The sequence below is a fragment of the Sycon ciliatum genome, chromosome 4 (genome assembly GCF_964019385.1).
Source record: "Sycon ciliatum chromosome 4, ocSycCili1.1, whole genome shotgun sequence".
Classification (NCBI taxonomy): Eukaryota; Metazoa; Porifera; class Calcarea; order Leucosolenida; family Sycettidae; genus Sycon; species Sycon ciliatum.
In genome coordinates, this window is record NC_088646.1 from 10,067,084 (window position 1) to 10,079,711 (window position 12,628).

General features: G+C 48.0%; 1 protein-coding gene across 1 annotated transcript; it reads right to left on the minus strand.

Annotated features, from left to right (window-relative positions):
- Nucleotides 1-273: 273 nt before the first annotated feature.
- On the minus strand, nucleotides 274-3,010 carry LOC135814401 (uncharacterized). Its single transcript, XM_065327516.1, has 4 exons — nucleotides 2,064-3,010; nucleotides 1,263-1,630; nucleotides 714-1,021; nucleotides 274-413 (listed from the first exon to the last, which is right to left on the minus strand). Exons 1-4 carry the CDS (start codon nucleotides 2,472-2,474, stop codon nucleotides 301-303), a joined length of 1,200 nt encoding a protein of 399 aa, XP_065183588.1. The 5' UTR covers nucleotides 2,475-3,010; the 3' UTR covers nucleotides 274-300.
- Nucleotides 3,011-12,628: the final 9,618 nt, after the last annotated feature.

Here is a 12,628-nt window from a genome sequence, read left to right on the forward strand (position 1 = left end):
TATAAATAAGTAATAGAATTTTTTCAAAATATATTTAGGATTTGGATATCAACTTTTATGTGTAGCTTCGAGAATTTCTATATTCTGCTGCGATATTTCAAATTTTCAATAGCTTTATGATAAATGAGTCTTCCCTGCTGCGGTTGTTTCGATCACCACAAGCAAATTTTTATATTTTCGGAAGTCCACACACGCATATAAATAAAATTTGATTAAAATGTACTGTATGAAAACTGTTCGCCACCGATGACACCACGTGGTTTCAGATCCTGGGTCGAACGTGTTCGTCTTCTTCAAGTCTTAGTCCAACGAACCACTACTATCTGTAGGTACATGCGACGAGCTGTCAGCAAGCGATCCACTAGACTCCTCGTCACCGCTCACTCCGTCGTCACTGGCAGCTGGAATGATAGCTGTGTGAACAAGGGGAGAGACCACAGGGAACCATATTATTAGATTTCATTACTTCTTTAGTCAAGTTGTGTAGCAGAAGGTATGCAGGCCTCGCTCAAACCCACGGTCAATACTAGGCCTAGTCAGAGCACAATGTCATAATAATAATAATTATTATTATGACCAGTACGTTGTACCATGATATTATCATGGTGGAACGTACTGGTGTATATCTTGAACGCAGTCAGTTATTTTCATTTAAACTGAAATGTAGAACTAAGTTGGCGCGCAGCAAACATGATCCAACGCGAACAGCTTACCTCCGTTGCCAATTCTGTACGGCAGGGCGGTGTCGAACATGCCGCCAGACCAGGCCTTCATACCGATGCGCCGGATCTGTCGGCGTGTGTTGGCAAACCACATCGTCACCTGGTCCACGCGCATATGAGTTAGCATGGCCAGTGCCAGCTTCTCGTCTCGGCTCGGGTAGGGGTGACTGCGATTGGACAGTATCCAGTCCCGCAATGGCCGTGTGCGCTGCTTCTGTGTGATAGGCTCGTGGAACAGCAGCGAGTTGGACGGTGTCTGATGAATGCTGACGGCCGGGACATTGTGAAAGAACGCTGGCCTGCAGAAAATGAAGTGCACACAGTTAACCGTATAATATTATTTAGGTTGATTAACTTATCCATGCGTCCCCTCAACACACGTACTATGCACTGCACGCTGAATCAACTGTCTTATATTCCATAATTATAATTATTAAAACTGAAATGTGTGTACCTGGCATAACTGTTAGTACAAGTGATACAACTCTACCACCACAATGCACATTACTCTTTATAGCACAGTGGGTGGCTTATGTTTACCTTTCTGGTGATGAGTGGGACAGGCATGGTGCGGGCTGCTGCGTGAACCTGTTGGTCTGCTGATGGTGCTGGTGGTGCACAGCTTGCTGCTGGTGTTGGTAAGCGAGTTGGCTGGTTTGGCTAGGTGCTGAAATAGACACAGGCATCATCACCTGGATGGGTACGGGGCCAGCAGTCGGTGGGGACTGGGAATGCATTGTGCTCGACAGATTGCTGTGACTACCAGCTCCTTGTAGTCGCTCTCCACTGCCTGTCTGTGCTGATGGCTGGGTCGGTATTGGCATGGTCGTCACCGGCTGTTGCTGCTGTTGTTGTGGGCATATGGCCTGCGTGACTGGTGCCGAGGTGGATAGCGGGTAAATAGGCACCTGTTGTACAGGTTCGGACAATAGGAGAAAGAGAAAGTAGACCATGTCACTTCAACCTACCGGTATCTACATGACATGTACTTGACCCATACCCTGGTGTGGCAAGAGGTGCAACAGGTATTCCCCCGTCTAACAGACTACTAGAATTATGATAAGTATGCTCTGACAAATAATTATCATCCTCAGAACTGCTGCTCGTAGAAGCACTGATTTGTTGTTTATGATGTACCGGTACTTCGAAGGAATACATTAGCTGAACAAGCCAACGAGCAAAGGATATTCTGTATCTAAGCCTTTCGGAAGAGAGAACAAAAAAAGAGAGAACAATGTGACACCAAGGCTAAAGCGCTTTCCAACGGAAAGTACAAAAGGATAAACCGCAGAGCCCACAGAACACACAAATCGCTTTACATGTACAGGTGCTCAAACTCACATTTAGGCAAGGTCCGCGAGGCGGAGGTGGAGACACGTGGTTGTTTGAAGCCGGTGGTGGCAACCAAGAGCTAGAGGCGTTGGCAAAGGAATGCTCCAACGAAGAGTGTTGCTGCTGTTGTTGTGGGTGGTGGACTTGATGTCCGTTGCTGCACGGTTGCTTGGCGAACTGGATCGCTGTGAAGTCCGCGCCTGTCGGAGCTGCTGCTGCTTGCCTATGAACATGGTGGAAACTGGCCGCAGCAGCGGCGTTGGTACTGGCCGAATGATGATGATGCGATGAAGCGATGTTTACCTGTTGATAGGTGGCGTGTACGGGTTGCTGGACGGTGGCCACGTCAGCATGCTTCGGTGTCCAGGTGGCAGCCATTGCAGAACACAATGTGCCACCTGCTCCAGAGTTGTGCAGCATGTTGATTGCTAGAGGACTTCGTTCACTGGCTTCAGGTTTCTTCTTTACTCGTCTCTCGCCTTACTCGGCTCGGCTCGGTAACGCAAGTATCCAGGCCTCGGGGGCAACACGACCTGGCTGGGGCCACCGGTACGCGCTGTGACAGGACAGACACTCCCTTCACGTCCACCTCTTCAACTAGGATGGGTGTACAGTCAATTGCAAATAACCAACACACTTTGGTGGCGAGATTACGCACACGATGTGACGACAGCGGCAACAGCGCATAAGTTCCTGAAAGTTCAAAGTTGCGAAAGGAGGAGAGTTCAGGATCACGCAGGGTGACGTTGGTAAAGAAAGCAGTCAAGGGAAGGATTCGGCTGCCAAACTAATTAGTGGACTCTCTCGCTCTCGACTCGCTGACGGGGAAATGACGGGGGGAAACGCGATACAAGAAATTATATAGAACTCGACACGCCTGAAGCTCCTTTGGCGCGGGATGTTTGCTCCTGCAGGTGACAGAAGGTGCTGCTAACACTCTTGTCTTCACGCCACGGATGCTCATCTAATGATTCTACCCTCGGAATCCGTCAATTATATCCTGCTGCACACCATTCTCACCCGGTCGGTCGGCCAGTCGATTTCGACTCTAACAAGGTACGCACGGTGGTGACTACGCCGCGCTACACGGGGCCCTATCATCGCCACTCACGCGTCTGCCAGCCAACGTTCAGCAGTAGGAGACACTGGAGGAGAAGAAGAAGCAGCAGCACCCCAGTTCTCACCTTCACCTCCCCATCGCCCTTATGGCGCGCGCGTCCATCCACTAGAGACTGCATGTGGGCAGCTCCCCGTGACTGTAGCGCGTGAGTGCAATGTCAGAGAATAGCACACACTGGGTACAGACTACACTGGAGTGGTCAAGATCCCACGCAAAATGCTGTTCACACGCCTGAGCTGCTTTCGCCATCGGCTTCTTCTCCGCTTCAGTTTCCTAAAGCAGATCCCGGCATCCTGCTGGTATCATGTAGCCCCAGCACCACCAGCAACCATTCACAGTAAATCAGCGCAGAAGCAGAGAGGACCTGTAGTTGGCGATGGTGAATGTAGACGAACGCTCGAGCACCACCCCGTGTCCTGGTGCCCTCTGCACCGTTCTGTTGTGATGGGGTTTTCCTAGATGCCAAGGTTGACTCACTGCCATCGTCTGCTGCATCAGTAACAGTTGGTCAAGCAATTGGTTCATCGTCAAGGCGTTCTGAGCTTGTGGCATTCTGAGCACTTTTCTATGCGACCCGTGAGCTCTACATTTTCCGCGCGCATCATGTCTGTGCGTTTCCCTGGAAGTTTCTGCCAGGACACGGAGTGTTCAAGGGTCCAGGCATAGCTGACAAAACATACATCTATTCTTGGCGTTATTCGTAATCTGTAGTACAGTGCATTTGCATGGATTACCAAATAGATCGGCGATAAATGTCGACTGGTAGGAACATTGTGAAAGCCGGGAATACTGATGCCTGTGATGGTAAACCTTCTGTGCCCACGATCATGGAATATCATCGACAACAACGTCACGTGCGCGTTTGAAAAACAGTCGACACAGGCATCACGAATCACGATCGATCCCTCCTTGAATCACTGCTATTATATCCTGCGGTAACTTCTACAGTAGGTAGATCTACAAAAAGACTACATGTATGTGATCTTGTAGGCGTGATGAGTAGGCATTTACCATGCTATTAGTGTGGACTCCCTCCGGGGCTACTTCCCCCAACCCAACCTTGCCTGTGGCCGCTTTGCTGGATCTAGTGTGCATGTGCACACAGACATGTAGTAGGATGGCATCTGGCAGTTAGGCACCTCCATTTGTGAGGGCTAAAACCTTCATTCGTGTCGAAATCCAATAATTGCTGCAATAACACACGTGTACGCGTACAAGATTCGATCGAAGGAGCAAATTAATGTAGCTACAGCCATGGCATCGCCGGTTCTCGGAGGCGCATTGCAATGTATTGCACAATGAACGGCAAACCTGCCTCTCTGGTCCGTAGCTACCCATGTGATTGACGAACTTCACAGATACACAGTGTTTTGATTGTATCGCACAATCATAGTGGGTTCCCAAAGGTTGTCTTCTAATCTGCAAAATACTTGAGTGAGACGTTAGGACATGCAGAGCATGTGATAGCAAGGCTACATACATGTAAGGGAGCTTATCATTATTATTGAGTAAATTTTACTCAAGTCTTGGTAATACATGTACAATCGTGTAGTAGTTTTCGGCAATGATTTGTTCTTCTCAGCCTCGACCACCTTCATGATCATTCACTTTTAAATTGTTGTATCACTCAGTGACTGCATGACGGTGTCACTGTATCAGTGTATCACTCAGTGTTAGTACTTACCACTGACAGTAAAGACTGGTAGATCTACGGAGTGAGTGTTGCAATACTTCGTGAACATAATAAGACCCTGGCGTGAACAAAGCGTTAGTTCCTGTTCTGCCGCAAAAGGCGTTCCCCTAGATCCCTGTGCTGCGCCTCTCTCCACTGCTAATGGCAGTGTCCGGCGGCGGAGCAATGGACGGGAAACGGCGGCGGTGTCATGTGCTCGGGCACAATCGCCAGCTCAGACAATGCGAGTGGAGAGGGAGCCGGCACAGGGCAGTGCCGGTGGCGATATGGTGGCCTAAGCATAAGATTATTGCAGATTGTATACCATGATAAAACTGCATGTGCGCGCTCAGCATGGGCTCTGACACGGGTTTCAACACAAGCCTAGCGGATGTGGGTACCGCTGGTGCTGAATATGCGCAGCACATTTTCAGTCGGCGAGAGAAGGCGAGGTTTTGATCAGTCGTCCATGAGGTGTGTATCCGGGGGGCCTAGGTTATCTCGTCTACTAAGTATCAGCGCAGAGCCCGTGCATCTTGCACTGGTTCTAGACGCTCACTGTTATAGACAAGAACATTCTACAATATCTTCGTACCAGACACAGTATTGCACGTTGCAATGACTGCTCATGCAAGACATATTCCAGTGCAGTAGTCGCAAGAAATACACTGTAATCACTGATTAGAAGCTCGACCTGTCAGACGACATAGCTCCGAATAGCCTGTAGATCTACGAAGACTGGTTTAGCTGATTTGGACAATGGCCCTTTGTAGACCTTACGTGCAAGTATACGCTGGGTGATGGTTCCCACTGGTTACCGCTGACATGCATCAGCTATGTGACCATGACCATTGTGTGAACTATTTCCACGCCACGGCTCACTTGAAGAGTGTAGTGTGTATAAAATAAGACTCAAGAGATTACATAAGCCCCACTCTTGGTATATTCATTGTTATGCTGTTAGCAATTCCGCGTGACCGCCGTCTTTCCGTGTAGAATGTAAGACTACACGATTGGTACGCCAAGAGGTCCCGTAGCCTCCCATACTCCCATAGGTCCCGCGTAGAGGGTAGACTGCACCGAGATGCTGTTGTCACCTTGGAGATCATGGTTGGATTGTGGAAACGAGGACCAAACGGTTCAGTCAAGATAAACTCTTTCGCCCTGGAACCACGCGAGCCTGCCATGCAGCAAACCCTGGCGCAGTTTTCCTGGAGCAGCGAACACGACTGCTAAGAGGACGAATCATGCAAGTCCTTAGTGCTTTCTGCATCACGGCTAAGAGGCTCATCTAAATCCGTCCTGTGCAGAGTTGCTTGGCTACAACTCCCTGCCGTGATGTCACTCTGGCAAAAGCACACGTTTTCTAACACGAACCAATGCCGCCAGCGACCATGTCAAAACGCAGAATGCACCAGACTACGCACGTGTATTTACTGCACACCACACCTCCGATCTATGATCCAGCGTGTAGGATATTTCAAAGTTAATATTACTATCCAAAACCACGTGTTGGATCTTGTTAGGTTCCCGGCAGATAACACACGTATTGACATCATACGTCCTAAACGCACACGTGTTTCAGCCTCAACTTTCAGGTAGATCTACAGAAGTTGACTATCATTCTGTCTATAACGTTAGAAGCTTCAACGGTCCACGAACAATCTTCTTGTTGTAGGTTTGGGTTTAGCGCAAACCAGGTACTAGTAAGTAGTTGGTAGTTTTGATAGTGATGGAAGCAAACGTCGAAATAAACAGAAAGGAAGAAGACTTACGTAATAGGGGAGAGGCATCCTGCAGCTTCATAAGAATCATTACTCAATGAGAAATGTTGGGCACACATGCTCTTTTCCTCAGCACTGCAAATTCACAGCTCAGTGTCACTCAGTATCAATTTCAACGACGTTTCAGCAAATTGCCATCATCAGGTTGCAATATGGTGTGCAAGTCAGCAAAGGAGCAGTTATATGCCACTGCTTGGTGTTCATTGAGTAAGGTGTTCATAATATCCCACTTTCCCCCAGCCTATAGACATAGTCTCCAGCCATAAGCATCTTGGCATTTTCATTGACTCTTACCTTTCATGGGAACCCCACATCGATTACCTATGTAAACCGGATGTGGGGTTCATCTTTAGGAATCCTCTCTTCTCACTGTTACCATCACCCAATCTCTTGTAAACTCCTCTTTTACTCAGCTTACCTACGCCCCATGTTTGATTATGCAGATACTGCTTGGGCTGGAATTTCCACAACCCGTGCTGCCAAGCTCGAAATTCACCACAAAAAAAGTTCTCAAAATCCTCCTCCGAAAACCCCGCATGCTCCCATCTTCCACCCTTTATGCCCTTGCTGACACTACCCCTTTGTCTAAGAGACGTAATTCACATCTTGTCACCCTTATCCATTCTCTCAAACTCAATCTGTGTCCACCTCACCTCCACTGTTTCAACGGTTCTCTTCCCGTAGCACGAGAAACTCCCTTTCCCTTCCGAAACCTAAGTCCTCCTTTCTACTTCACTCTCCCCTTTTCACTGCGTACTCTGCGTGGCTGGCACTTCCCCAAGAAGCTAAGGACCTTTCTTCCCTCCGCCCTTTTAAGAGCCTTGTCGCACCTTGACTTTGATTTTGTGTTTCTCATTTTGTTGCAATCACTGCTTATCCATGCCGGTTCCTTTTTTCTTCTCCTCCCAGGCTCCCCTTCTCCCTTCCTTGCCGTGGTTGGCTAACACCCTCTCTCTTTGTATTGGCCGGTGTTCTCACTGTGCTATGAGATGCTGTAATAAATAAATAAATAAATATTAATAAAGGGTTTGCTCCCCACACCGGAGCTCGCGCTATTCCGCCGACTTTACTTGACACTTGACTGACTCACGACTCAGGCACAATCTTCCTCAGCCTACTCAAGCTCAACTGATGAGGGGTGAATTCCCCGAAACACTGTGTATTGAGCAGGGAGTGGTGCGTTCTTGCAGGTTTGCCGAGTCGAAGGTTCGATGGCCTTCTCGTGTGCTCTGGATGGCAGTCGTGAGTCAGTCAAGTGTCAAGTAAAGTCGGCGGAATAGCGCGAGCTCCGGTGTGGGGAGCAAACCCTTTCATAATACGGTAGTTATCTTCGTGTATTACGGTGACTATCGAGAAACTTAACACCTACAATGTATCTGTGTATCTGTGTATCTGTGTATCTGTGTATCTGTGTATCTGTGTATCTGATGACGATTGCGCTGTATACATGTATGCGTGGGGTACTCCTGATGAAGCTCGAAGGGCGGAAATTTGGAGATACATGTTGCCATGGTTTTTGCCATGAAACTCTGAGTTACAACAAAAACAGCCCTATTTACTTCCTTTTGTGTACCTCTTGAGATACATGTTGTATACTTTTGCAGTGTCTAAGGCCTTACTTAGTGGCGTAGGTGAATTTGTGGTTTTAAAAGGGAAGACTGATGTTACAAAGCCTTGTTTGGTTGAAAACATGTTGTTTGAATCTGCTGCAGGTTATGTATTATCACGTCGAATCAGAGAAATATGACTGGGACAGCACACAGGCAGCAGCTGATGACCTCAGCCTGATGTAACATGACTGTGTTAATACACACATACATGCATCTACGAGTAGTAGATCTACCAAGAGTAATAAATAAGCTTATACACTCTTGGTAGTACCGGTATGTGTAAACGGTCAGACACTCAAGATATGAAGACGGTGAACAAAATGCACATCATTGGTCACTGTTGCGTTGCGTGTTTTGGGTCGAGTCGCGTGGTGTCAGACACTAACACTTGGTAACATTATACACAACTGTTCCGTTACTTTTTTATAGTTATGCCCAGAACTGATATCCCCAAGGATTGTATACAGTCATGTATTCGTCGAATTCATGATGACTCCTGGTACATCCACAATTGTACCTTGTGTATCGCATCTTTCCAAGATATCGCAACTAACTTCATCTCATGCGACATGAGGCTCGAGTCAGCAGCTGGTCTTCATTCATGAGACATCTCTACACCAGAGACAGTTGTCCCATACAATACAGCCATTTATCATCTGCGTGTTGCATGAGGTGACGACACCAAGAGTAATAAAGCAAGGGTACAACTACAGTTGCACATTCTCTTCATGTCACACATCTGTCTGCCCTGAACTTCTGACTGAACTGAAGCCTCCGAAGCATGGAGTTGTACAAACAACTCCCTCAGCCCCGAAGCTACATACCGGAAAACTCACCGCCCCAGGGTCAAGTGGCTTAAATGGTTTTCTACATTGCTTTCTTACCTTTGCATAGCCGGTTTAGTTGTAACGCGGACGTGCGAACTTTTTTCTTTTTCTTTACCTTGCTTACATCCGAGTACTAGTAGCTGCGAATCGCGAATCGCAAACACACACGCTGACCATGTTGTAGGGATCGGCACCTAGTCATCAATGCAAGGGAATATTTAGCTGAACTACAAAACTTGGTTACGGAACCACCAATGCCATCACATCATCACATCATGTATTTAAGGTTCAGTTCCAAGTTAGTTAGATCACCCGCATTCAAGTTCTGTCCATTTTTCCCCTTCCAGTGCATTGTCGACTGGCTGGGCATACACAATAGCTTGAGCAGGGATATTGTAAGGCTGCAGAACGTCTAAGCGTCTCCCTGCAGCCTTACAAGGAGTCGCCGGTGGAACGACTGGAAACTGAATTTCACCACGACATTGTGATGGTTACGTCCCGTGAGGAACCACTGATGCATGCATCTACATGGAGATTTGAGAGTAGTCTGCCCAGACACTGCACGAACGAACAGTGCCTGACTAACAAGCTCTTACATCATGTTCTGTATTTGCTGAAAGTCTGATGATAGCTACTTGCCGTAGTATGCAATCTGGCATGGTAATCGCTTAGCTCTGGATCATGCAATGTTTCGGTATTTTCCGGAGAAATCATCACGGCCCAGATCAACCCCGACAGGCAACACCTGGCGTGCGGTCGGCGGAGACCAGCATCTGTACCACGTACCAGAGCTCGTACCTTAAAGTTATAGTCTTCCGGGACGCCATGGTAGTTGAAGCAGTGCACTACGAAGATGACGAACAGTATACATCATACAGCATAATTAATTTGTGGTGTGTTTCCGATGGAGTAGCACAACATTATCGATCGGTGTTTGCTGCATTCCCACTTCCTGCAGCTGCTCAAGCAGGGCTGAGGGAAGCGAGCACATCTGCGCACAGTCACTGAATCCTACTGCGAACCAAACGTAATGGAGTGCCATCTCGGTAATGTGCTTGTAGCGCTTTGTACTCTGTAATACAGCCGGATTATCCTAGTTTCCGCAATGCCAGAACCTGATCAAGCGGGGACAAAACGAAAGACTGCATGGTGACGGCAAGAGTCCATGCTGCATAGCTAGTGGTTATGACCTGAACGTGTACAATAGTACTCTTGTCTTCATGATACGAATGCACACACAATACTTTCACTGTATGCATGCTACGAAAGTAGCAATCTCATGAGTAATGGGTACGAATGCATCGTCAGGCGACACCGCTGCGCAAGTGTTTCCAAGACGCTCGCGATCGCGACGATCACCACTGTGTGTACATTACCATTACTGCATAGTGAAAACGGAGTACTGAGTAGCTGCCTGCTAGTACTGTACCATCAGCAGGCATCACACTTCTGCCGATACCCGCGAGTCAAGGGTAAAACGTGCTAAGCGTTTTGCTTACTCCATCAGTTTTTGATATGATAACGATCCAGGAAAATCTGAAAAGAGAAGGAAGGCAGCTCCTTATCGTTTTGTTCCACATTCCCCCGTACTATGGCCTGCAGGAAACTGGCTATCAGCAAGAATCATGGGTTGTGTGTTAGGCCTAAGTAGTTCTGTAGTTCTGTTGAGGCATCCATTGTGGCTGATTGAAAAATGTACTTTTTTGTTGATTACTAACCACGTCCGGGTTTTTCTTTTGTTTCTTTTGATCGTGAATACGCGTGAAACCCAGTGTTGCAGCACTAACATATTTCCTCTCTCCCTCTATCCTCTCTCTTTCTCTCTCTCTCTCTCTCTTCCTCTATCTCTCTCTCTCTCTCTCTCTCTCTCTCTCTCTCTTCCTCTCTCTCTTCCTCTTCCTCTCCCTCTCCCTCTCCCTCTCCCTCTCCCTCTCCCTCTCCCTCTCCCTCTCCCTCTCCCTCTCCCTCTCCCTCTCCCTCTCCCTCTCCCTCTCCCTCTTCCTCTTCCTCTTCCTCTCCCTCTCCCTCTCCCTCTCCCTCTCCCTCTCCCTCTCCCTCTCCCTCTCCCTCTCCCTCTCCCTCTCCCTCTCCCTCTCCCTCTCCCTCTCTCCCCCTCTCTCTCTCTCCCTCTCTCCCTCTCTCCCTCTCTCTCTTCCCCCCCCCCCGCCCCCCCAACAACTTCGGCCTAACACGGTAGTGATGTACATGTATAATGCGCAAGCCGAAGCTTGGAAGTTAGTTGTGTCGTAAAATACATTTTAAAACCTCCCTGCCACAAACACTTCATTGCATGTCTTGACCATTACATGAAGACTCCAAAAATCCCATGCTATACTAGTACAGTACTACGCATATTGTTAGATTGACACTATAACAAGGTTTATCTAATACATGTACCAGTTTTGAACTAGAATTGGGTTATATAATAGTACAGTACTAGGACATGTAGTACCAGCTAGGCTAGTAGCAGGGAGCCACCAGATACCAGTGACTGTGTAGTGGAGTTTCCGACATTGAGGCAGGAACGAAATTGGAGACCAGTTGTGACCAGGGAGTAGTACTTTACCTTTATATTACTACTCCCTCAGGGTTGTGGCTACTACGTACTCCCTGGTTGTGACTCCCTGGTTGTCTGGTTGTGACGCTCATCCGAGTTCCCTTGGCCTCCCAACTCCCAACACATACAGTCGTCGCATACGGTGATGATACGCTATCTTTGGAATGGGGGTCTCCAGGGCCTAGGGTGGGCTTGTCTCTACATCATAGATCCATACAATGTACGCACAACAGGAAATAGCCTTGAAACCCCATCCCTAGCAACTGTTTTGTGTCCACCATGTTACGACTCGCAGTACTTTCTGGTGTTAGATCGCAAACACACACCAGTACCCAACTCTGCCGCTACAGTGTCTCCTCCCAGAGACACCAAGGGTTCAGGCTTCCGCCGCCGCCGGTCGAACACATACACACACACATACACACACACACACATGCACACATGCACACACACACACACACACACACACACACACACACACACACACACACACACCTACACAAATACACACAAGCACACACAAACACACATGTACATGTACACATGATCCGGAAGCAGCAAACACTGTGCAACACCATTCAACCGTTACCATCCGAAATGTAGTTACCGGGTACCTAAGTCTAAGACTAAGTCCCCATCCTGGACTCTCGGTTGTCATCGTTCCATGTACATGTACATGTATTACATCGCGACGTGATCGTACTGTTTTTTCTTCTTTTCACCTAGTCTGTGAACCTGGGGACCCAATGGCAATGGTGCAAGTCTCATTGCTATATTATCGTCATGATCTGGCACGAAACTGTTTGTTACAACTTGACCAGACGCGTGGCGCCGGCGCCCTGTTACTCTTGGCTACACAATAATCATTAATACAAAATAATGCAAACACTGTACATGCCCGGGTGGTAGTGGTGTGCCCGCGGCCCCGCGCGTGTGTATGCGTGCCTGTATGTGTGTATGTGTGTGGTGTGTGTTTGTGTGTGTGTGTGTGTGTGTGTCTGTTG

What these genes read in the sequence shown, in the direction of transcription:
- LOC135814401 (XM_065327516.1), bottom strand. Translation starts at nt 2,474, where the DNA reads ATGCTGCACAACTCTGGAGCAGGTGGCACATTGTGTTCTGCAATGGCT. An exon ending in CTCGCGGACCTTGCCTAAAT is followed by an intron (nt 1,631 to 2,063) that starts GTGAGTTTGAGC and finishes CCTGTACAACAG; the next exon opens with GTGCCTATTTACCCGCTATC. An exon ending in GTACAGAATTGGCAACGGAG is followed by an intron (nt 414 to 713) that starts GTAAGCTGTTCG and finishes TTGTTCACACAG; the next exon opens with CTATCATTCCAGCTGCCAGT.